At 43.3% G+C, this 24,311-nt stretch overlaps 1 protein-coding gene across 7 annotated transcripts in view; it reads right to left on the bottom strand.

Moving 5' to 3' along the window:
- The window catches only part of CTIF (cap binding complex dependent translation initiation factor), a 347,978-nt gene that overhangs the window by 233,355 nt on the left and 90,312 nt on the right, over positions 1-24,311 (bottom strand). For 4 of the 7 annotated variants that reach the window (XM_073343500.2, XM_073343502.2, XM_073343501.2 and 1 more), the window contains exons 3-4: positions 21,662-21,745; positions 3,514-3,636 (exon numbers count right to left, since the gene is read on the bottom strand). The exons of 1 other annotated variant lie outside the window; for it this stretch is intronic. In XM_073343500.2, the coding sequence (XP_073199601.1) occupies positions 3,514-3,636; positions 21,662-21,745 (207 nt within the window). The remainder of the gene's footprint in view (positions 1-3,513; positions 3,637-21,661; positions 21,746-24,311) is intronic. 2 more of the 7 variants (XM_073343505.2, XM_073343503.2) reach the window with 2 other exon arrangements.

The following is a 24,311-nucleotide window of genomic DNA, read 5'->3' as shown; positions in this document are numbered from 1 at the left end:
CTAGCCCAGTATCCTGTCTTCCAACAGTGGCCAACGCCAGGTGCTTCAGAGGGAATGAACAAAACAGGGCAGTTATTGAGTCATCCAGCTCATGTCATCCAGTCCCAGCTACTGGCAGTCAGAGGTTTAGAGACACCTGAACTACGGGGTTGTGTCCCTAATGATCTTGGCTAATAGCCATGAATGGACCTATCCTCCATGAACTTATCTAATTCTTTTTTGAACTCAGTTCTATTTTTGGCCTTCACAACATCCCCTGGCAACCAGTTCCACAGGTTGACTGAGCATTGTGTGAAGAAATACTTCCTTTTGTTTAAAACCTGCTGCCTATTAATTTCATTGGGTGGCTGCTGGTTATGTTGTTATGTGAAGGGGCAAATAACACTTCCCTACTCACTTTCTCCACACCATTCATGATTTTATAGGACTCTATCATATCCCCCCTAAGTCATCTCTTTTCTATAGAAGAACATAAGAACGGCCCTATTGGGTCAGACCAAAGGTCCATTTAGCCCTGTATCCTGTCTACTGACAGTGGCCAATGCCAGGTGCCCCAGAGGGAATGAACAGAACAGGCAATCACCAAGTGATTCATCCCCTGCCACCCACAGGAAACAGAGGCAAGGGATACCATCCCTGCCTATCTTGGCTAATAGCCATTGATGGACCTATTCTAAGCTAAACCGTCGCAGTCTTTTTGATCTCTCCTCATGTGGAAGATGTGCCATCCCCCTCATCATTTTAACTGCCCTTCTCTGTAATGTTTTCTAATTCTAAAACATCTTTTTCTGAGATGGAGGGGACCAGAATAGCTGCAGTATTCAAGGCTGGGCATACCATGGAGTTATATACTGGCATTATAATATTTATTGTCTTATTATCTGTCCCTTTCCGAATGATTCCCAACATTCTGCTAGCTTTTTTGACTGCCACTGCATACTAAATAGATATTTTCAGAGAAGTATCCATGACTCCAAAATCTCTTTCTTGAGTGGTAAAAACTAATTTAGATCCATCATTTTGTACGCGCAGTTGGGATTATTTTTTCCAGTGTGCATTACTTTGCACTTATCAACACTGAATTTCATCTGCCATTTTGTTGCCCAGTCACCCAGTTTTGTGAGACCCTTTTTTAACTCGTCAGTCAACTTTTGTCTTAATGATCTCAAGTAATTTTATATCGTCTGCAAACTTTGACGCCTCACAGTTCACCCCCTTTTCCAGATCACTTATGAATATGTCAAACAGCACTGGCCCTAGCATAGATCCTTTGCGGACCTCTCTAATGACTTCTCTCCACTGGGAAGCTGACCATTTATTCCTACCCTTTATTTCCTATCTTTTAATCAGTTTCTGATCCAGGAGAGGGCGTACCCTCTTATCCCGTGACTGCTTACTTTGCTTAAGAGCCTTTAGTGAGGGACCTTGTCAAAGGCTTTCTGAATGTCCAAGTACACTATATCCACTGGATCACCTTTCTCCACATGCTTGTTGACTGCCCTCAAAGAATTCTGATGGATTGGTGAGGCATGAGTCCCCTCTACAACAGCCATGTTGACTTTTCCCCAACACACTGTGTTCATCTATGTGTCCGATCATTCTGTTCTTTGCAATAGTTTCAACCAAATTTTTATGATATTCAAGTTAGGCTTACTGGCTTGTAATTGCCAGGTTTCCCTCTGGAGCCCTTTTTTAAATATTGGCATCACATTAGCTATCCTCCAGTCATCTGGTACAGAGGCTGATTTAAGTGATAGGTTACATACCCCAGTTAGTAGTTCTGCAATTTCATATTTGAGTTTGTTCAGAACTCTTGGGTGAATAACATTTGGTCCTGGTGACCTATTACTGTTTTATCAATTTGTTGTAAAACCTCCTTTATTGACACCTCAGTCCCTCAGTTCTGTCACCTAAAAAGAATGGCTCAGGTATAGGAATCTGCCTCACATCCTCTGAAGTGAAGACTGATGCAAACAACTTGTTTAGCTTCTCCACAACAGCCTTGTTTGCTGCCACAGTTTTAAAGAAAGTCAAACCATTGAACTGGTAGAAGTCACTGGTTAAACACCTGTAACCAGTTTGTTGAAGTACTAACCCAGCTATGACTGCCTTTTGCAGGTAAATAGAGAATATTTTTTTTAAATTTCAGTTTATTCATCTAGTTCAGTGATTATATTTCATTCAAAGTTAAGAAATTGATTGGGTTTGGAAAACACAGGAAAGCTTGTTTTCCTCTTCTAATCTATGAATAAAAATTAGGTGTGAGGATGAGATCTACTAGTTCTAAAGACTGAAGGACATGGGGACCTGAAACAATCAGTTCAATTCACTAACTACAGATGATACTTCCTTTGTTTAATAAATCAGTTGGTTTAATGTATTCAGCAAATTTTAAAATGCTCTTTGTGCACTTTAATTGAATTACAATTTCCAGCCAAGGAGAGCTTGACACAAATCATGAGTAAAATCTAATAAATAAGAAATACACCATTCACCATTTTCTAACATAATATAAATGTAAAAATTAAGAATGTGAATAAACACATATTAAGCTACATAACTGCTTTCATAAATACGTATAAATATAGTGTATCATGGTTAGTAAAAAGCAGTACCAAATTTAGCATCAAGGCTATATTTAGTTGGAAAAATCAACTTTATTAATGGGTACCAATCAATGAGAATCAAACTTTCTTTAGGAAAATAACTGAAAAATACAAATGCAAAACAAGACTAAAATTGATTATTTAAATCAAGATTCTCTTGCTGATTTAAATCACTTAGATTTAATCACATAGAGTTCAATCAATCAATCCTAATAAGTACCACATATAAAATCACTGTACTTTCTATTACCATAAATAATGTAAACAATTGACTGAGCTTTGACCTTCCCAGTCACTTAAATACCAGGATTATCCTAGGTACCATGGTGAGTTCTATGTGCGTATCACCTGGCAAGTTTCCCATGGATAAGAGCCTTCATCACACTGCCTCACCAGTTGTACCTTGGCAGCACACAATCAGCTAACAGCACTCACAGCTGCTGCAGGCCCCAAGACAGGAACTGAGCCTGAGACCAGAACTCTGTGCTGTGAGGTTTAGGCTAGTGGGTTGGTCGCATATTTTCACTTTTAATGGTGATCTGCAAAAATCTTTTTAAAACCATCTCTATAATATCCCAAAACTAAAGCACTCCCAGATTTCAAGCACAAATTAATTCCCTCTCCCTCTAGACTAAACTGACCAGCAGCAAACTTATTTTCCCACATTAAGGCACCCGATACTACTAAAAAGGCCTCTTCAAATGTAGACACCTGAGAGATGCATTCCAACCAGGCCTTTAGCAGTTAGGCAATACATTATGCAGACAGGTTAAGTATTTACACACACACACACACACACACACACACACACACGTCATTAAAAGAATAAGCCCATGATTAACAGCAAGCGGAGCACATGATTGCAGCATTCCTCCATTGGCTTTCATCAAACACTATCAGTTTATACCTTGGTTGAATGACTGAACTGGCTGCTTCTCCCTTGGCTGTCAGACCTTGATCCAGACCCAGGCCTGGAGCCTGAACAAGGCTGGGATCCTGAACTCCCACTGCTGCTGTGATCCCACTCTTCCTAGAAACAACAAACAACTCGCTTTAGTCAAGTGCAACTTAATTCCTATCCTGATGAAAAATGCCAGTCTAATACACTAGAGGGTCGGTGTAGTCTAAATCTTGCAGGCATAGCATTAGGAGACAAGAATTTGTGGCTCTGCCACAAGTTTACTCTGTTGCCTTAGGTAAGTCACTTAATATCTTTGGACCAAATTCTGCCTTTATTTATACACTGTGCAACCCAACCAACTACAATAGGGCTGCGTGATGTTTGAATCCAGGCAGGGTTTGGCCCTTCATACCTCAGTTTCCCCATCGATAAAACCAGGATAATGCTGCTTACATTCCTTATTGTCTTGAGGACTAATTAATGTTTATTCAGCAACATGATGTACTGCTTCAGTGCTAAGTTTCATTAATTGCCAAAGAAAAAAATATAAACTCATGTAGCGTATTTTCTTCTTTCTCTGTTTATTTCTTAGGCAGTCAGACATCAGCTGTCCACACACCTTGAAAATATCTAGGCTCCGCCCTCCCACTATACTGAATAACTGTCGCCATTTTCGTCTGTGAAACAATTGTTCCAAATGTGCTGTCTTTATCCTTGTTACACTTGCTATTATGTCAAAGAATCGGCAGGTTTCTGGGACTCTTGGGGGCAAGAGGCATCATATTCTAGTTTGCTAAACTGATTTGACCGGACATAATTTACTCAAACAAGCCTGGAGGGGGATTTTTTTTCCAGGTGGTGGGAGAAGGGAAAAATATCTTTGGCAAGCTTGCGTCTTACAAGGCTTCGAAAGGTTTGCTTTGAAAAGCCCTTTGAAGTGGGAAAATATGCAAAAAAGATTATGTAGTGCAGAATGCTGACCTCCATTAAGGATTTTTAGAAATTGGAAAACAAAATGAGGCATCTGTATTAGAAAAAAGATGTAAGAGCTAACATGTTAAAGAGGGCTTTTGACATCTCACAAGTACTAACTGGGGCTTCTCAAGTCTTAGGTCACTGACATCCTATCATGAATTAAGAGACAGGACAGTCACCTTTACCGTTAAGAGCCAGCTGGACACACTACCAGAGTGTGCTGCACACTGCTGCTTATACACCAGGGTACAGGTTCCAGTCATTAACCTTAGGAAGTCAGCCCTGCTTGATACAGTTTTTAATATGGCACAACTATATCAATTAGGAGGGTGATTTTTTAGCAATATAGTTATACCACCACAACCTCCAGTATGGATGCTGTCATACTGGAATGCAGGTGTCTTACACTAGTCTAGCTCGTTTCCCTTCTTATACCGGAATAAGCAAATTTATACAAGTGTGCCCACACTAAATGACTATAGTTAAATGCATACAACTTTGGCGTGTAGACAAGTCCTTGGTTTCCGAGCCTATTCTAACAAGGCCTTCATAGTCTGTGCCTGGAGAATATGTTTGTTCTTTATTCATTAAATAAATGGTACTTTGCTTAAATGCTAGTACAGTTTAGACTTGATTGCTGATGCTTGGAAAGAAGTGCTGCCTGCCCACCCTGAGAGAGGCAGAAGGCTCAACCCTCAGAGGAGAAAATCAAACAAGCGAGATGAACCGGCACTGAAGTCATAAGGAGATGGGTTAGGAGGAGCTGTGGTCTCTGCCCAGAGATGTTTCACCTATGACAGATGGGGATCTGTGCTGACATGGAGCGAGCCCTCTGACTTTCAAACACATTTAACCCCTTAGGTAACTAGATTCTTCCCATAAAAAGAAAAGGAGTACTTGTGGCACCTTAGTATGTGTACGTCACCTGGGACTTAGCTAATTTCTGTGGTTTGGAAGAAGGCCATTGGAAATGCTGCTGAGAAATAGTGAGGATGACACAAGGCACAGTCAGGTAGCCAAGCTAGGATGGAATAAAGACATTTATGGAGCCAACTACTGGGCTACAGCAAGGTGGCAGCTGTGTGAAGTGGTTAGGGAGTATGAGGCATGCAGACATCTACAGAACTGAGAAGAATCTTGTCAGTGGGAGGGTAAGCAGAAAATGAGGCTGTGAGTAGAGCAGCGTGAATTTTTTCTACCAAAACTCAGCCCCTTCCCCCCCTCCCCCAAAAACGCAGATTTGGCTCAACCAAAACGTTTTGTGAATTTGTGTCTATTTCAGCAAACTGTTTCTGTAAAAAACAACCTTCCCCCCCCAAAAAAAACCCAACAGAAAAACACCCTGAAACAAACAAATCTGAAAAAAAAAAATCAAAGCATTTCAGTTTGACATTTCCTATATTAAACGTTGTGACTTTGTTTCAAAATTACCTTTAGATGTTCTTTAAAAAAATTTTTTTTAAAGGAGTAAAACCTTGAAATGGAAACAAAATGTTTCATTTGACCCAAAAGAAATCCCTCCCCCCCCATTTTTTGGACTTGCCAACAAACTGAACAATCCATTATTCACAGAGCTCTTGCTGTGGTAAGAATTATGGACTTCACATCTATGTTCTAAGGACTATATCCTAGGGATGGCATTGGGGGGCTGTGTTGTGAGCTGGTGGGGTGAATATCCGAGTGCTGGGACCATTTGTTTGACTGGTGTTGGTTGCAGGGACAGTCTGACCATAGGTTTGTTTGTTTGAAAAGTGCGAATTGGGAGTGCTTTGTTCCAGGTGGGTCTTGAGTGGTTGATTGGAGGGAAGGCTTTGAGCTGGGGCAACTGCTTCGAGCCAGTAGCCTTATAAAAAAGGCAGCCAGTTGCCAACCGAGTGAGCAGCTAACAGAGCAGAGGCAAACAGAGGGAGTTTGCCTGGGAGGAGATCCCACAGAGTTTTTTACCTTGCAGGCTTCTGTGAGCAGTAAATACAACACCTGAAGGGGCTCTTAGAAAGAAGACAATATGGATAGTGAGCAATCAGCTGTTGTAACCTGCACAGGATGAGCTGTGTTTGTCTTTCTCCCAGAGGATAGAAGCGACTCTGTCTGTATGAACTGCAAGCTGGTCTCCATACTGGAAGAGATGTTTAAAGGACTAGAGACCCAAGTATCAACCCTGCTTTGCATCAGGGAAGATGAAGACTGTCTGGATAGAAGCCAGCAATAGGTACAGCAGGCACAGGATGCTGAAAAACCAGAGAGGGCCGTGCAGAACGGGGAAGAAAATTGGCAGCATGTGACCTCCAGAGGAAGAAAGAGGAGAACCCGTGTATCCCCAATGCAGACAGAGGTAAGAAACCATTTTCAGGCTCTCTGCACAGGTACTATGGTGAAGAATGGTTTGGAAGAGTCATCTGAGAAAAGGGACCAGAAGGAAACCCCACTGACCAGAAGGCACAGGATGCATTGTCCTAGGGATGGGGGTTCCACGACCACCACTCCCAAGAGGAGGAGATGGGTGGTGGTGGGGGAGGGGGCTCCCTCCTAAGGGGGACAGAGTCATCCATCTGCCGTCCAGACCGGGAAACTCGAGAAGTGTGCTGCTTGCCTGGAGCTAGAATTCAGGATGTGACAGAGTGTCTGCCGAGACTGATCAAGCCCTCGGACCACTACCTCTTCCTACTTCTCCATGTGGGCACCAATGATACTGCCAAGAATGACGCTGAGTGCATCACTGCAGGGAAGAAGGATAAAGGAGTTTGAGGTGCAAGTTGTGTTCTTGTCTATCCTCCCCAGGTAGGGACCATCAAATTGTGGAGGTAAATGCGTGGTTGCACAGGTGGTGTTGGAGAGGGGGCTTTGGATTCTTCGACCATGGGATATCGTTCCAGGAAGAAGCATTGCTAGGAAGAGACGGGATCCACCTAACAAAGAGAGGGAAGAGCATCTTCACAGGCAGACTTGCTACCCTAGTGAGGAGGGCTTTAAACTAGGTTTGCTGGGGGAAGGAGACCTAAGCCCTGAGGTAAGTGGGATACCAAGAGGAAACACAAGGAGGAGGGTGCAACAGGGAAGGCCTCCTGATTCATACTGAGAAAGTAGGGCAATCGGCTAGGTATCTTAGATGCCTGTGCATGAATGCAAGAAGCTTGGGAAACAAGCAGGAAGAATTGGAAGTCCTGGCAATGACAAGGAATTGTGATGTGATTGGAACAACAGAGACTTGGTGGGGTAACTCACATGACTGGAGCCCTGTCATGGATGGGTATAAACTGTTCAGGAAGGACAGGCGGGGGAGAAAAGGTGGAGGAGTTGCACTGTATGTAAGAGAGCAGTATGATTGCTCAGGCCTCCAATATGAAACTGGAGAAAAGCCTGTTGAGAGTCTTTGGGTTAAGTTTAGAGGCGAGAGCAACAAGGGTGATGTCGTGGTGGGTGTCTGCTATAGACCACCAGACCAGGAGGATGAGGTAGATGAGGCTTTCTTCAGACAACTAACAGAAGTTTCCAGATCACAGGCCCTGGTTCTCATAGGGGACTTCAATCACCCTGACATCTGTTGGGAGAGCAATACAGCAGTGCACAGACAATCCAGGAAGTTTTTGGAGAGTGTTGGGGACAACTTCCTGGTGCAAGTGCTGGAGGAACCAACTAGGGGCCATGTTCCTCTTGACCTGCTGTTCACAAACAGGGAAGAATTGGTAGGGGAAATAGAAGTGGGTGGCAACCTGGGCAGCAGTGACCATGAGATGGTCGAGTTCAGGATCCTGACGAAAGGAAGAAAAGAGAGCAGCAGAATACAGACCCTGGACTTCAGAAAAGCAGACTCTGACTCCCTCAGGGAGTCAGAATCCCCTGGGAGGCTAATATGAAGGGGAAAGGAGTCCAGGAGAGCAGGCTGTATTTTAAAGAAGCCTTATTGAGGGCACAGGAACAAGCCATCCCGATGTGCAGGAAGAATAACAAATATGGCAGACGACGAGCTTGGCTTAACAGAGAAATCTTCAGTGAGCTTAAACACAAAAAGGAAACGTGGACAGATGACCAGGGAGGAATATAAAAATATTGCTTGAGCAGGCAGGGGTGTAATCAGGAAAGCCAAAGCACAATTGGAGTTGCAGCTAGCAAGGGATGTGAAGGGTCACAAGAAGGGTTTCTACAGGTATGTTAGCAAAAAACGGTCAGTGAAAGTGTGGGACCCTTTCTGAATGAGGGAAGAAACCTAGTGACAGATGATATGAAAAAAGCTGAAGTACTCAATGCTTTTTTTGCCTTGGTCTTCACAGACAAGGTCAGCTGCTGCACTGGGCAGCACAGTATGGGGAGGAGGTGAGCAGCCCTCCATGGTGAAAGAACAGGTTAAGGACTACTTAGAAAAGCTGGTCATGCACAAGTCCATGGGGTCGGATGCAATGCATTCGAGGGTACTCAGGGAGTTGGCTGATGTGATTGCAGAGCCAGTGATCACTATCTTTGAAAACTTCTGGCAATCGTGGGAGGTCCCAGATGACTGGAAAAAGGCAAATATAGTGCCCATCTTTAAAAAAGAGAAAGAGGAGAATCCTGGGAACTACAGACCGGTCAGCCTCACCTCAGGCCCTGGAAAAATCATGGAGCAGGTCCTCAAGGAAACCATTTTGAAGCACTTGGAGGAGAGGAAGGTGATCAGGAACAGTCAACATGCATTCATCAAGGACAAGTCATGCCTGACCAACCCAGTTGCCTTTTATGATGAGACAACTGGCTCTGTGGATATGGGAAAAACAGTGGACGTGATATACCTTGACTTTAGCAAAGCTTTTGATATGGTCTTCCACAGTATTCTTGCCAGCAAGTTAAAGTGTGGATTGGATGAATGGACTATAAAGTGTATAGAAAGCTGGATAGCCCGTCGGGCTCAACGGGTAGTGATCAATGACTATGTCTAGTTGGCAGCTGGTATCAAGCGGAGTACCCCAGGAGTCAGTCCTGGGGCTGGTTTTGTTCATCTTCTTCATTAATGATCTGGATGAGGGGATGGATTGCACGCTCAGCAAGTTCGCAGATGACACTAAGCTGGGGGGAGAGGTAGATACACTGGAGGGTAGGGATAGGGTCCAGAGTGACCTCGACAAATTGGAGGATTGGGCCAAAAGAAATCGGATGAGGTTCAGCAAGGACAAGTGCAGAGTCCTGCACTTAGGACGGAAGAATCCCAGGCACTGCTACAAGTTGGGGACTGACTGGCTAAGCAGCAGTTTTGCAGAAAAGGACCTGAGGATTACAGTGGATGAGAAGCTAGATATGCGTCAACAGTGTGCCCTTGTTGCCAAAAAGGCTAACAGCATATTGGGCTGCATTAGTAGGAGCATTGCCAGCAGATCAAGGAAGGTGATTAGGCCATATCTGGAGTACTGCGACAGGTTTTGGGCCCCCATTACAGAAAGGCGGTGGACAAATTGGAGAGTCCAGCGGAGGGCCATGAAAATGATTAGGGGGCTGGAGCACATGACTTACAAGAAGAGGCTGAGGGAACTTGGCTTATTTAGTCTGCAGAAGAGAAGAGTAAGGGGAGATTTGATAGCAGCCTTCAACTACTTGAAAAGGGGTTCCAAAGAGGATGGAGCTAGGCTGTTCTCAATGGTGGCAGATGACAGAACAAGGAGCAATGATCTCAAGTTGCAGTGGGGGAGGTCTAGGCTGGATATCAGGAAAAACTATTTCACAAGGAGGGTGGCGAAGCACTGGAATGGGTTACCTAGGGATGTGGTGGAATCTCCATCCTTAGAGGTTTTTAAGGCCCAGCTTGACAAGGCCCTGGCTGGGATGATTTGGTTGGGGTTGGTCCTGCTTTGAGCAGGGAGTTGGACTAGATGACCTCCTGAGATCTCTTCCAACCCTAATCTTCTATGATTCTATGACTGAGGCTACAGAACCCTAAGGCTAAGGCCGCAGGTGAGAACATGATCTTTTAGGTCTACACCTGCAGTTAGACAAGTGCCAAAGAGAGGAAATCCTACATTCCATTAGCACGGGCTTTAGAAGTCTTTAAAAACCATGCACTGCACAAATGGCAATCCTACTGATGTTTATGTGGTCACATTCTGGGATAACTTCTGCAAACCAGGAAGTACATGCAGGATTTCACAGACAAGAAAAAGAACTATGCTTTCTGCGCCATATACCCCCCCAACAGCATGGTAGTGGAGATATTCAGCATATAAAGCTGTGCTTAACTCAATTTTCACTTTTAAAGAGCTGCTGATGTTCTAATAAAGCACCAGTTTTTGAACACCAGTTTTACAAAACAAAAAATAAAACACAAATGTACACCGAAGTGCTGGAGGGAATGCCATGAAGAGAAACTATTATTAAATTATATTATTATTTATTTGGTATCCCCCAAGTATCTATCACTATGTTGTTAGGAAAATGTCCAGATTGAGTTTTTGTGACTGCACCCAATTAAACAAGGTATTTCTGCAAGTGACTAAGTTTACGCACATGAGTAGTCCCACTGATGTCAATGCCTAAAGTTAGGCATATATCCATGTAGTTTGCCAAACTGAAGCCTATGGCTACTTAAATAAATACCAGCTACAGAAATGTGATTGACCAAAATAAAAGAATTAAGAGAAATGGAGAGACTTATTGCCTATATTAAATTAACTTCTGAATTATGGGAGGAAATATGGGCCAAATGCAATGAACTAATATGACAAATAATAAATAAATAACAATAATAAATAAAAATAATTGCTTTAACTTTTACTAAATCAATTTGTATACTAACTAGAAAAGGAGTACTTGTGGCACCTTAGAGACTACCAAATTTATTTGAGCATAAGCTTTCGTGAGCTACAGCTCACTTCATCGGATGAAAGCTTAAGCTCAAATAAATTTGTTAGTCTCTAAGGTGCCACAAGTACTCCTTTTCTTTTTGAGAATACAGACTAAGACGGCTGCTACTCTGAAACCTTGTATACTAACTGTGACTCATATCCCATAAATCTTATCTCTGTTGTAGGCCTTCATATTTTGTATTTTTCACCCTCTCTTTTGATATTTTCATTAAAAAAAATTGGTCCACAACTTATAAAAAGTTAGTCACTAGAAAACTGGCGATAAGTCATGCAGGTGATTAAAGAAAAGACAAAGCCTCCTGGGTAGCCTGGCTGGCTCAAAGCACCCATGCTCAAATTCATTAGCACACTACCATGGGTAACAGAGATCTCACCCCCAGAGATGTAGTAAGGACAGTGTCTGCAGTTTTATTCCCATTGAGTTACTGTGGGATTACACCAGTATTAGTAAGATCAGAATCCCAGCCAGTCCACTGAATAGATATGGGAAGGTAACACCTTTCAGCCTCTATTTACCTGTATCGGATTCAAATTGTCAGACGTGAAAGGCTCCGTTACCCCACTGTAAGTACTCCGGGTCATCCAGTGGCTGTAAATTTTTTAAAATAAACCCACTTCACATGTAATATGTAAGGATAAGAGCTATCTTCAATTTATTTTCTACTTGGGGGTTAAAGGACAAGCTGTGTCATCACAAAACCCCATGAATGATTCTGGCAGCAAGAACGTGTGAACGCTGAAAGAATACACAAATAAAGTTACTCAAAAAAAGCACCCTAATTGGACCCTCAAAATAAAAAAGTGTCCAGCAGTGATCAGATAAAGCAGACTTCACTGCAAGTTTCATAGAGCTTAAGGCCAAAAGGGACCATTATATCTAGTCTGACTGTCTGTACCTCACAAGGCCGCAATTCCACCCAAATACCCCTATGTTGAGCCCCAAGATTTAGGCCAAAGCATTTTAGCCCTCAGGAAATTAAACGCTGTGAGCCACAGGCAGAGATCAAGAGAGAACGAGGTGCCAGCAGTGCCCAAAGCCCCTGCACTGGCTGAGAACTGATTAACTGAGAGATGCCCAGATGATCCCAGCAAGCAGTCCACATCCCAGGCTGCAGGGGAAGTCACATCCTCCCCTGCCCCCCCAAGAAGAAAAAACACCAGATCCCTGTCAATCTGACCAGAGAGATAATTCCTTCCCAACCCCAAATCAACGATCACTGTGACCCTGAGCATGTGGGCAAGGCACACTGAGACAGAGGATTCTTTGTACCACCTCAGAGCACTGGTCCACAGCAGCCGGGGTCCCATCTCCAGCTGTGGCCAATCCCTGATGCTTCACAGAAAGAAAGAAAGAAAGAAAGAAAGAAAGAAAGAAAGAAAGAAAGAAAGAAAGAAAGAAAGAAAGAAAGAAAGAAAGAAAGAAAGAAAGAAAGAAAGAAAGAAAGAAAGAAAGAAAGAAAGAAAGAAAGAAAGAAAGAAAGAAAGAAAGAAAGAAAGAAAGAAAGAAAGAAAGAAAGAAAGAAAGAAAGAAAGAAAGAAAGAAAGAACCAAATGATGTATGTGGGGTAAAAAACTCCTGCAGGCCAGCAGCTGAAGCCCTGAACCACGAGATTTCATTGTAGTCATTTTCTTAATGCAGAGCTACAAGGCTGCTCACACTCCCAAGAAAGCAGCAGAACTACAGACAAAGTTCCACATACAGGGTTTTTGTTATGAGGAAATTAATTTAACAATATGCATTAATCTCCTGACTGCAGGAAGGCTCTGCCATGACTGCCACTAGCCCCGGAACATGTCACTGTGGCAAGAGTTCTCTGCTCCTTCTCCCTGTCTCACAACACCAAACTGATCCCGGGTGACATCTAAATCCATCCCCCCTTCCCTGTGTGATCCCTTGCTGTCTTGCCCCAAAGGAAATTAAACCTTCTCCCAGCTTCCCAGCCTTCCCCATATACAAAAAGAACTGCACCTGAAAGCCCCCACTCTCCCCACCTCTCTACGGCAGCTGCCTCTCTAAACCTTGCAAACCTATACTCCTCAGGCTGGGAACACATTGTGAGAGATGAGGCACAACACCCGCAAGGGACAGTGGAGGTGTAGTGGCACTCCGTCTAGGCAGGAATCCTGACCTGCAAAATAGCCTTGCAAATCCCCAGTCTAATAAGCCTTGCAAGCCCCACAGAAATAGCCAGGCCTGTGGGCATAAACACACTCTAAAAGGGCAGCTAGCTAATAGAACTTAACAGCAACATTATCGGCTTGAAACTCAGAAGCCCATCTGCACTTTTAGAAAGTCACCAAGCCCCACCTCGCACCCAGACAGCACTGCAAAAGTTTCCCTATGGTTGCTATTTCTTTGATGGTCACCATGCTTGCAAGAAGTATTAAGTGTGGCCTTTTATTTGTTACAGTAATAACAATAACAACAGTTCAGTCTTTTATGGTGCTTTCTATCAGTAGATCCCAGAGTGCTTTACAAAGGATATCACTGCCACCATTTTAAGGATAGATGAACTAAGGCACAGAGCTGGGGAGCTCAGGGCCCCCCAATAAGTCAGTGGCAGAAGCAGGACTAGAACCTGGGTCTCAGGAATCCCCTAACAGGGCCCTAATCACAGTACCACACTGCCAATGCCAGTCCGCTGAAAACTAGCTGGCAAGTTTAATATTTCCATTTTAATAAACAATCCATTGCACTTACACATCAATTTTCATCCTCAGAGCACTTTACAACATGAACTAATTAATCCTCTTCACCTTCCTTCCTCAAGAGAGGATTCTTTCTGCTGCTCTAATGCAGATTTTAAAACTCCACGTTAAAAAAGAATAAAAAAGAATTTGCCAGATGTGCATGCAACATAAGGACATCCCAGGATCTTCTACAGGCTTCCTCTTTGCCTGATGGTAAAAGTGTGCATATGGCTAACTTAGCGGTGCAATGAGAAATGCATGACTGGTAAGCACAGTCCGAGAGCCCTTAGTGGCCTACACTGAGTAGCAAATTCTCCTTAAAGTGATAGGATATGTCTACACTGAAAATAAAGACCCCACCCCAGGCTAACTGATTTGGGCTCGCACTACAGGGCTTAGAGTTGCCAGATGTCCGGTTTTTGACCAGAACACCTGTTAAAAGTCATGGCACCACTCTGCATCCCAGACGCGGCCCGCAGGTCCAGCTCCTAAGAGGGGGGGGGTCATGGGACTCCGCATGCTGCCCCCGCCCCGAGCACTGGCTCCACATTCCCATTGGCTGGGACCCGCAGCCAATGGGAGTTGCAGGGGTGATGCCTGTAGGCGAGAGCAGCAAGCGGAGCCTCCTCCTTTAACGTTGCCAGTGTAGACAAGCCCTCAGACTTCTGTTGTCAAGCTAGGCTCTTTGCTCAGCTTCCCTGCTGAGAGGCAAAGAATTCCATTAGTCCTTGGAGCTTGAACTGTTTCTCTGGCCCCCTTGTTGATCTGAGTCAGTTTCAACCAGTTGCTTAACGACTTTTCATCCCATCCATACAAGGGGGTGACACACACTTATATCTTTTAGTCTGCCCTGACAGCAAGCTTAATTTCTTCCTCCTCGCACAGGGTAGCCATGCAACGTACAGGGGAAACTGAGGCACATACCGGAGTCTTTAAAAATATTACAAAAATTCCCACTTTGTTACACAGTCCATTTTACAGACAAGGAAAGTAAGGCTCAGAGAGGCTGAGAGACTTTTGCCCATGGCCCCACATAGTGAGTCAGTGGCAGAGCTAGGATTATAACTCGTATTTAGGTTTGGAAGGATTAGATTTTTAGCAGTAAATGTCTGTAAACGTCAGTTTCATGGTACATCCACATATTGATGAAAAAGTGTTTCCCTCAACAATAACTGAAATTTACTCTAGTTTAAAGTAAGAGAAATGCTGCTTGAGCACTAGAGTTTGATTTAAGGATATTTACTTTGTATATTTGGACATGCGATGTAACGGAAACAAAGCTTTAGATCTTTGAATCTCAACGTCTAGTGTCATTAAAAAACTATTGCCTGGCTCCCCAATTGTCTGCTCCCCCCCATAAATTTCCCACAACCGTAGATATTTAAATCAATAAAAATGCTTAAGAATAAATCGAATTCTCCTAACCCTTTTCATAGTCTTGGCCCCTCCCATGCTTATTGCTCCCCTTACCTTTATAATCTAAAACAGGCTTCAGTACATTTCACCCAAGGTAGTGACCCAGCACTGACCACTCAAATAACAATCTTACAGCCATTTGATCAAATTGCGATTGCCAAAGAAAACTGTCCAGTGTCATCTCTTTTCATTGTCACTTTACAAACAACAGCACAAAAAAGTATAGAGTAAGGAACAGTTCTACAGTACCAGAATGGACTGCTCAGCATATGACAGGCCTTTTCCCGTTCTGCTATCCGTGATTCTATTACTAAGGCCCTTTTTCATAGAGCAGATAAATCTGAACAGAAATGGTTACCTACTCCAAAAAACCCCACACCCCCTCATTTAAGCGTGATTGTTTGGAAATCTATCTACAACGTATGAATTCTGAAGCATTATGTGAATATGTGAATTTTCTGTAACTGGAAAGTTATACGAGGAAAAGGTCTGCTCTTACTAACTCTCTCTCACCAACCACAACAAGAAGGCAAGACTGAGCAGGAGGAGGAGAGGAGGGTCTTGTCAGTCTTTTCAGGATACCAACTCATTGTTACACCACTCATGAAAAAAATAGTATTTTCTATTTCAATTACAATAGCAAGTAGGGTCCACAACCATGGATCAAGTCCCCTTTGTGCTACAGGCTACAAAATCAAGTCAGTCCCTCCTTCAAAAGCTGACAGTCTAAGCTTTATGACAGATGCAACAGGTGGCAGAAGTCTCTACCCCACCTGGAGGAAAGAGGCAATCCTAAATGTATACCAACAAACCCTCATACAAGACCCATTTCACACACAGTTACCAGTCCTTTCATGTGTGAACATCTCTGCTGGACTTTTTTAAAATACATACATTTTCAGAAGCCTTTCTACTTAATGAATTCCTCTCAAAAATACATCAAAGAGATTCCTATTTGCAACAGTCCTCACCAGGGGAATACAAATAAAGTGTTTTATATAATTTTCCCAGCAGGCCTTTTCTTTACATTTTTTTTCCAACTGAAAAAGATTAAAATTATTCAATTATCTAATCTTTCCTCATTTACATTGGAAATGTGTCACAAAGATGATATTTTACATACAGTGATATAGTGGTTTTCACCCCAGAGGCTCACAAAGTGCTATACAGACTCTATAAGGAGATCACCACTCAAATACTGTTTAGCAGGGCACAGAAACATGCAGCAAACTAGGTCAGGAAGCAAATGCTGTATTCAACTGAAACTGCAGGGAGAATTTTAGATAAGCAGAATGCAATTATCTGATTGAGCACACCAGGAGTTAACTTGAAAATGTTACTAAGCTCTTTAATGATCATAAGCGGGAAGAACCTTAGGCCAGATTTGCCACTGCCTTACACCCTGAGTTGTCACTTACATCTGTGCAGAAGGCATGCAAGCTGGGTGCAAGATGATACCAACTTAGAACTCTCCACACACACACACGACTGTTTTACAATCATTTTGCACAGAGATTACACAAGACGCACAGCAATGGAGAATCAGGCCTCTTAAAAGCACTGCCAGAAGTATACTGCCCCCCTGGAAGCACCGGGGGGGTCAGATTTTCAAAAGATATTTAGGTACCTAAAGATGTTGTTAAATGTCTATTAGAATTTTCAGGGACTCAGGTGCCTAACCCGCTTTTGGCACTTTTGAAAACTCCTCTAGGCCCCTGCATCTTTAGGCACCAAAAAAACTTTGAAAATCTGGCTCTGAATTGCTACTGACTCAGAGGGAAGAGAGCCACCTATTGCATAAACACACCTTACACTACCCTCGGTTTTTCTTCAGGGTTTCCTACCAGGTCAGACCCTTCTTGCTCCTGAGGTCTAACAAGATCCCAGCACACAGGATAAAACAGTTTACAAACACACATTTGCATAGAGACTAAAGCTCGTCTAAATACTTAGCTCAAAATGGGCTTTTTCAACCAAAATAAGGCATTTCTATCAAAATGGAATTTGCAGTAAGAGAGCCCATTTTCAACAAGGTTTTTTGAAAATGAAAAAAACTTGGAAGAAAACGGATTTTTTTCAGTATTTCAACAAACCCCTCCAAAAGTTTCAGAGAAATTTCAATGTTAATATCAACATTTTTTGTGGGAAATAAACATTTAATGGCCAGCTTTAATAGTGATTTGTATTTCACATTTAAAACCAACATTTTAAGAATGAATCTGTTTAAAATGTTGAAAGTTACATGTAAAAATCAACAACCAACATCTGTAAGTGGAGCACAACCCTCACCAAGAGTTTTCTAAGGATAACTCAGTAATAAAGAGATGATTGTTGACAGGGAAGGAAGAACAATAGCGGGCAGATCCTTTTCAGTGCCAGGAAAAATTTGTCACTGATATTTAAAGCAAACTGAATGGGGAGCGGGATAATTATTAGCTCTGATGCAGGCTGGGAGAGAACCCAAAATAGTGAGAAGCAGATCAAAAAGGACAACTTGGACATATGTGAACGTTATTCGTTTATACAAAACAAGATCGTTGTTGGACGAGATCAAAAAGCTTTACCGCTTCCCCGAAAAATGCCAAACACAAGTCAGATGAACGCTGTTTGTGATGACCAATTTGAAAAAGAAATGCATTCCTTATACTGACCTCCACTCTACCTGCAGCCCTTCATGTCAGCCCATCAGCTGAACCAGACAAGCGGGTTGCTATTAGTCTGCTTGGGAAACCAACCTGAGACACTCTTGAATAAGAAAATAGTAACCTGTTAATATTCTGAGCAATCCAAGTAGGCTTAATGAAATCAGCAAGACCTGAATCAGAATTTCAAGCAGCTGGCTGAGTTAGCATTCAGAGCAGATTCAAAGGTGGGGGGGAGGGAAATCTCACCAAGGAATCACTGTTGAATATTTCACAGAGTCCAGAAGGAAAGAGATCAAAGCTACCATATATTGAATCTATAGTTATGTTTACCACCTTCAGTTTAATAAGTTCGATTTAATAAGTGTCTGTAGCTGAGTCTCTGAACAGTGTCTCCTTTCACACTGTAAGCTTGTAGTAGACTATAATACTCTAGCACTCCCCTGGGGACGGGGTGGACACTGCTTCTGTCTTGGAGTCCAGGGCACAACCCTCTAGCTGTGCTGCTCGAGGTCTCTGAGCCCCTGCATGGGACAGTTAAAGTAATACAAACAAAAAGACACTTACTCCTACAGCCCACAAAAAAGAGAGCCCTAGGCCATCAGGAAGCCAAAGCAAACAAAAGAAAAAAGTACCAGCCCTTTTCAATGGTGAGTGGTCCTATCCAGCCAAGCTCTCTAGCTGTTTCTCCAGTCACCAACCCCTTCTTCTGGGGGTCAGTGAGCTCTGAGCTGCAGTCCTGCTCCTTCAGAGTGCTACCCTGCACTAAGCAGGGATCCTCCCTTTTGGTGGCCCACTCTTTAACTCCTTCCTGACTGGTGTGGAGCTATGCATCACAAAGCTCTTTGGGACAGGGTTTTATCTTCCTTTCTTACGTAGGTTTGCGTATCTATTTTTCTTAGGCTTTTCTAGAACATCCATCATCGAGACTATCCAAGCACCAGAACTGAATGTAAATGGGAATTTCCATCCTGAGGACAGGTGACGATGTGGGCTGTTGGAGACAATTATAGCACTGTGGAGAGTGAGAAGGCCAGATCATACAGATCTGTTTGGGAAGAAGCAGCGACAAGACAGGGACACAGAATAGAAATAGCTCTGCATCTCAATGCAGTGCTCAACACACAATTTCATGTGCAGGTTGCTGTTAGAGCAGGGTGTCTCAAGCTTTCTGATAGCATGGACCATGGCTTGTTACTGAGATGTGTCTTGCGGGCACCTCCCATTCATACAGGCCCCCAGCACCTACCCCTACACTGGCAACTGTGCAAGCTCCAAATGGTGATTATTACAAACCTCTGCACATGACAGTCAAAGGGACATGAAAGTGTCCACATGAAAACATCCCTTTAACTGTCCTGAATTCAGTAAAAAGTCTTGACTGAAAAAGGTTTTACTTTGCTCATTTCCTCTCCCTCTACCAACTCTTCTTCCTGAACAGGTTTGCTGACACGTGGTCTGCTGTCATCCTATGCATGTGCTTCTCGTGCCCTTCCCCTGAATAGGTTTCCCAGCTGCCTCAGATCTTTCTGTCTAAATAGCAGCACAGAGTGGCTCTGTTCCCAATCCTTCCAGCCCCTAATGGATAAAGCTCGGTTAGCTCCTCGTTCACAGCTCGAATACCTGTAGAAAGAGCTGAAAAGAGCCACCACCACATCACCAGACAGTAACCAGAGAATCACCCCCCAGCGCCCTGTTGAGCACAGTTTGGTAACTAGTGGCTAAGACAGAATTGGCTGACGCTGGAGAATTCTTTTTTTTTTTTAAATTATGAATTCAACCTCAGCTCTTATTTTCCAGATGCTTTGTTCATAGTGCTCTTGCAATTCACGTACCGAGCTCATTTTACACCGTACCACTGTAAAATGCTCCAGTCCCACAACAGCTGCCACGGTTCCGAGACGACCTGCTTTCCTGTTTTGGCTGGTGATGAGTGATGCCCAGGGGGAACTGCCAGCAGGAGATGGGAGTGCTGATTTATCCATATGCCAAAATAGAAAGAATGCTGCTACTTCCAGCACTGCAACATTTTGCTTCAGAAGCCCTGACTAGTGGGACATGCTCTCTCTGGAGCTACTTATTAAACTCTTCTGCTGCCTCAGTCTTGGGCCCTCTCACATAAGTGAGGAAGGAAAGTAATAGGCAGGAAACCATGTGTGTGCCAGTACGGAACTTTACCCTCCTGTTCACTGTATACACAGATCATAGAATATCAGGGTTGGAAGGGACCTCAGGAGGTCATCTAGTCCAACCCCCTGCTCAAAGCAGGACCAATCCCCAATTTTTACCCCAGATTCCTAAATGGCCCCTTCAAGGATTGAACTCTCAACCCTAGGTTTAACAGGCCAATGCTCAAACCACTGAGCTATCCCTCCCCCCACCTTGTACTCTGCTTTCACTAGTGCATCTACTTTACAACACATGGCTATGATGGGTTTGTGATCTAACCTCCACAGACTTCGCCCACATGGATATTTAACTCAGTCTCTTCTTTCTTCCTAGAACACGATCCTTACATTGCAGTAAACATATCAGCTGGCACATACTTTCACATGCTGTACACAAAAAGAAAAGGAGGACTTGTGGCACCTTAGAGACTAACCAATTTATTTGAGCATAAGCTTTCGTGAGCTACAGCTCACTTCATCGGATGCATACTGTGGAAAGTGTAGAAGATCTTTTTATACACACAAAGCATGCAATAAATTGGTTAGTCTCTAAGGTGCCACAAGTACTCCTTTTCTTTTTGCGAATACAGACTAACACGGCTCTTACTCTGAAACATGCTGTACACAAGACTCCCATACCTGAATTTTAGTTCACATATTCAATCTGACTTTGACACTGTGAGTTGCTATCTCACGGGGCTTTTCTTAAAAAGCTCTCCATGAATCAACAGCACCCTCCAAGCCCTCTCTGCCCTTTGCTGGACAGAAATATATTTCTGTTTAAAATGGTCTGTCTTCAAGTGGGGAGCTTTTCCGTTGACAGTGGTTTTTGCTAGGAGAGGAAAGGTTGGCTTTTCCTGATCGACTATTTATTTCAGGGCGGGTGAAAAGATAAGGTCTCAGCTGCCTTAGGTGGAGAAGAGGGATGAAACAGAATTTCAGACTGGATAGTGATAAGAAATGAAATCCATGCCTCCTACTCCACCCACACCTACACACCAAACACATAATCTTCCCTTGCTACTGGATGGACTAGATGATTCAATAGGTCTTTCCCATGTCTAGTTTCCAGGATTCAGAACGCAAAGTCTAAAGCTTCATTTCAAGCCTGATAATACACCAATCAACAATGACCAAGTGGTACAGTACAGCTCCTGTATGAGTGCTAAGGGAGGTACAATGCTCAAAGGAGCTAGTGTCCTGGCCTATCTAAGTCATTATAGCCCAAAAACTCTTCTTCCAAGGATCTGGGAACCTCCATATTCAATTCTCACTATCTGCTTCCACTGCTATTCCTCCTCCTTAACTGAGGAGTCACCGCAGACTCCAGGAATCATCTCTTACCTCTAGGAAAGTGAATGCTGACAACACCAAGGCTCAGTGACCCTGAGTTAAAAGAGCAAGAGCTTTGACAGGAAGAGCTAAGCACGTTCCCTACCTGATTGTGTTCGTGAGACGGTAAGCCCTTTCCTCTCGATGAGGAACAGCTGTCATCCAGCTGCTCACTACAATCCGCTGTCCACTGCAAAAAGGATAGAAAGGCATTGTGTAAAATAATAGCTAAGTTGGGAAAACTGTCAAATCAAACCCCTGCGTCTAGCAAAACACCATCAGACTGGGGGGAGGGATAGCTCAGTGGTTTGAGCATTGGCCTGCTAAACCCAGGATTGTGAGTTCAATCCTTGAGGGGGCCATATAGGGATCTGGGGCAAAAATTGAGGATTGGTCCTGCTTTGAGCAGAGGGTTAGACTAGATGACCTCCTGAGGTCCCTTCTAACTCTGATATTCTATGTTCTTGGAACCCAAGGAAACTCTACGGTACTGACGTGTTCATGTTTGGCAAGAGGGACTGTTCACAAAAGACACTGCTGATCAGAAAATGCACTTTTTTCATGAAAAATCTTTTGCCAAAAATGAAAAAAGAAAAAAAAAAGGAAATTTTCCATAAAAAAGTTGACTTTTCAGCAAAAAATAAAAAAACAGAATATTTCAGCTGAAAATTGAGATATTTTGATCCAAAAATGCTGCCGTGGTGCCTCGTGCTCCCATTCTTCTCTACAGGCCAAGTTACTTGACTGGACTACATCTGCCATGATGAACAGTGGTCTCCCCTCATGGTGAGAGATGATTGGCCCCAGCGAGTATCTTGCAGTAGTGCATCATAAGAGATGTAGCCCAGGTGGGAAGACCAACCCATAGCAGATAACGTGAACATGAGAAAACTGAACTATGACTTCTCATGAGGCACCAGAGCATGATATCCAAACTGAAGTACTTAAGTTTTGGAGCATTTGTTTTTTCAAAGAAAACCTGGCGTTTTCTGCTGAAACTAGACACGTTTCATGAAAAACCCAATTTTCTGTCAAAGAACAGTTGGGATGGAAAATTGTTACCCCGCCCCATTACTGAGCTCTCTCTGCTGCTCCAACTTGAGGTAAATGTTATTCTAGAGCTATTTACTCTGCTGATGACATCACAGAGGCTGATGCACAAAGCAAGGAGTAAGTGAATTCCACACAAGTAGAAACAGGAATTAATCTGACCATTTAAGGATTGATGAGGACAAGGCCACAAAACATGAAGGGCCAATATTAGAAACAGCCACTTCAAAAGTGACCTGTATATAAGATCTCACCCTCCTGGCAGTGGCAACACCTGGTCAACATTTTAGGTAGGTTATTATAATTGACCTTAACTGTGCCTGTGCTTATTTATTAAGGGCACTGCTGTGGCTGTTCAACATTTCAGTGAAGTCTTGTTACTGATTTACTGGAAAACCTTCTGCTGGAATTATGCATGTATCCCCTTAGCAATCTGAGGCACAGAAACAGCAGCCCTGGAATGAATACCTTTATGGGACAAAGAAAAGGAGGACTTGTGGCACCTTAGAGACTAACCAATTTATTTGAGCATAAGCTTTCGTGAGCTACAGCTCACTTCATCAGATGCCTTTTCTTTTTGCGGATACAGACTAACACGGCTGCTACTCTGAAACCTGTCTTATGGGACAGCTATTCTGTTATATTAACAGCTGCAAGCGGCATACTGCTGGGGCTCAAGCAATTAGGTGCTGGGGCTCAAGCAATTTTTTTACATTCATAACTGATGCAGCAAGCCCAGAGTTACCGGGGCTATGAACTGCCAAGCCGAGAGGTGCCGGGGCTATGAACTGCCAAGTCCTGGCACAAATTAAGCAGAAGTTACATTTATTTTACTCTCACTTTATTCTCTCTTGTTTTCTTCTGACCGGAGCAGCATCCCAAGTGCCCCACTGGCAGAAATGCCACTGCTGTAGGACTTCAAGGGCTAGGGTAAGGAAATGGAGACTAGAGCCAATTCATGATACACAGTAGCATTTAACACTTCCTCCCCTTTCTAGGGACTTATAGTAAATATCCTCCATCACTGTACTATCTGAGCACTTCAGACATGTCAGTGAATGAATTTACCCTCACAATACCTCTGTTGGGAAGGAAAACATTATTAAACTCATTGAGAATTGAGGCACAGAGAGTACAAGTGACTTGCCCAAAAATATAGTCTAAGGCTATGTCTACACTACAAGTGCTACCATGGTTGTGCTGCACGTATGCCGCAGTAGTGTAGATGCTTGCTACAGTGATGGAAGGGTTTTTTCCATCACTACAGTAAATTCAACCCCTTGAGAGGCAGTAGCTAAGTCAATAGACGAATCCTCCTCCTTGGGCTCCCAAGCACGCTCAGTCATTCTCGTGAAGCTGCACCACAGCCCCATTCTGCTTCTCTCCTTCCCCGTCTACAGATGCTGCCCATATAACATAGTGGAGCCTATTGCTTGGGTGGTCTAAGGAGCCATGAATAGTTTTGTGAATAAGAGGTGCTATGGACAAATGCCTCCTTTACATTGAAACCTGTGGAGATCTGAGCTCTTATACTGTCCATTATTAAAAACTCCAGTCCTCATTCAGAGCCACGGCTGGTGCTTATTGGATATTGTTTCATAAGTGAAACAGCGACAGGACACAGGGAGGGAATTCAAGCTCCTATTCTCCCCGACCTCCTTTCACTGCTGGCTACAACACAGAATCATTTCACAATCATATCCTTC

The sequence above is a fragment of the Lepidochelys kempii genome, chromosome 5 (genome assembly GCF_965140285.1).
Source record: "Lepidochelys kempii isolate rLepKem1 chromosome 5, rLepKem1.hap1, whole genome shotgun sequence".
In the NCBI taxonomy this organism is placed as follows: Eukaryota; Metazoa; Chordata; order Testudines; family Cheloniidae; genus Lepidochelys; species Lepidochelys kempii.
This window is presented reverse-complemented; position numbering and strand designations above follow the sequence as displayed.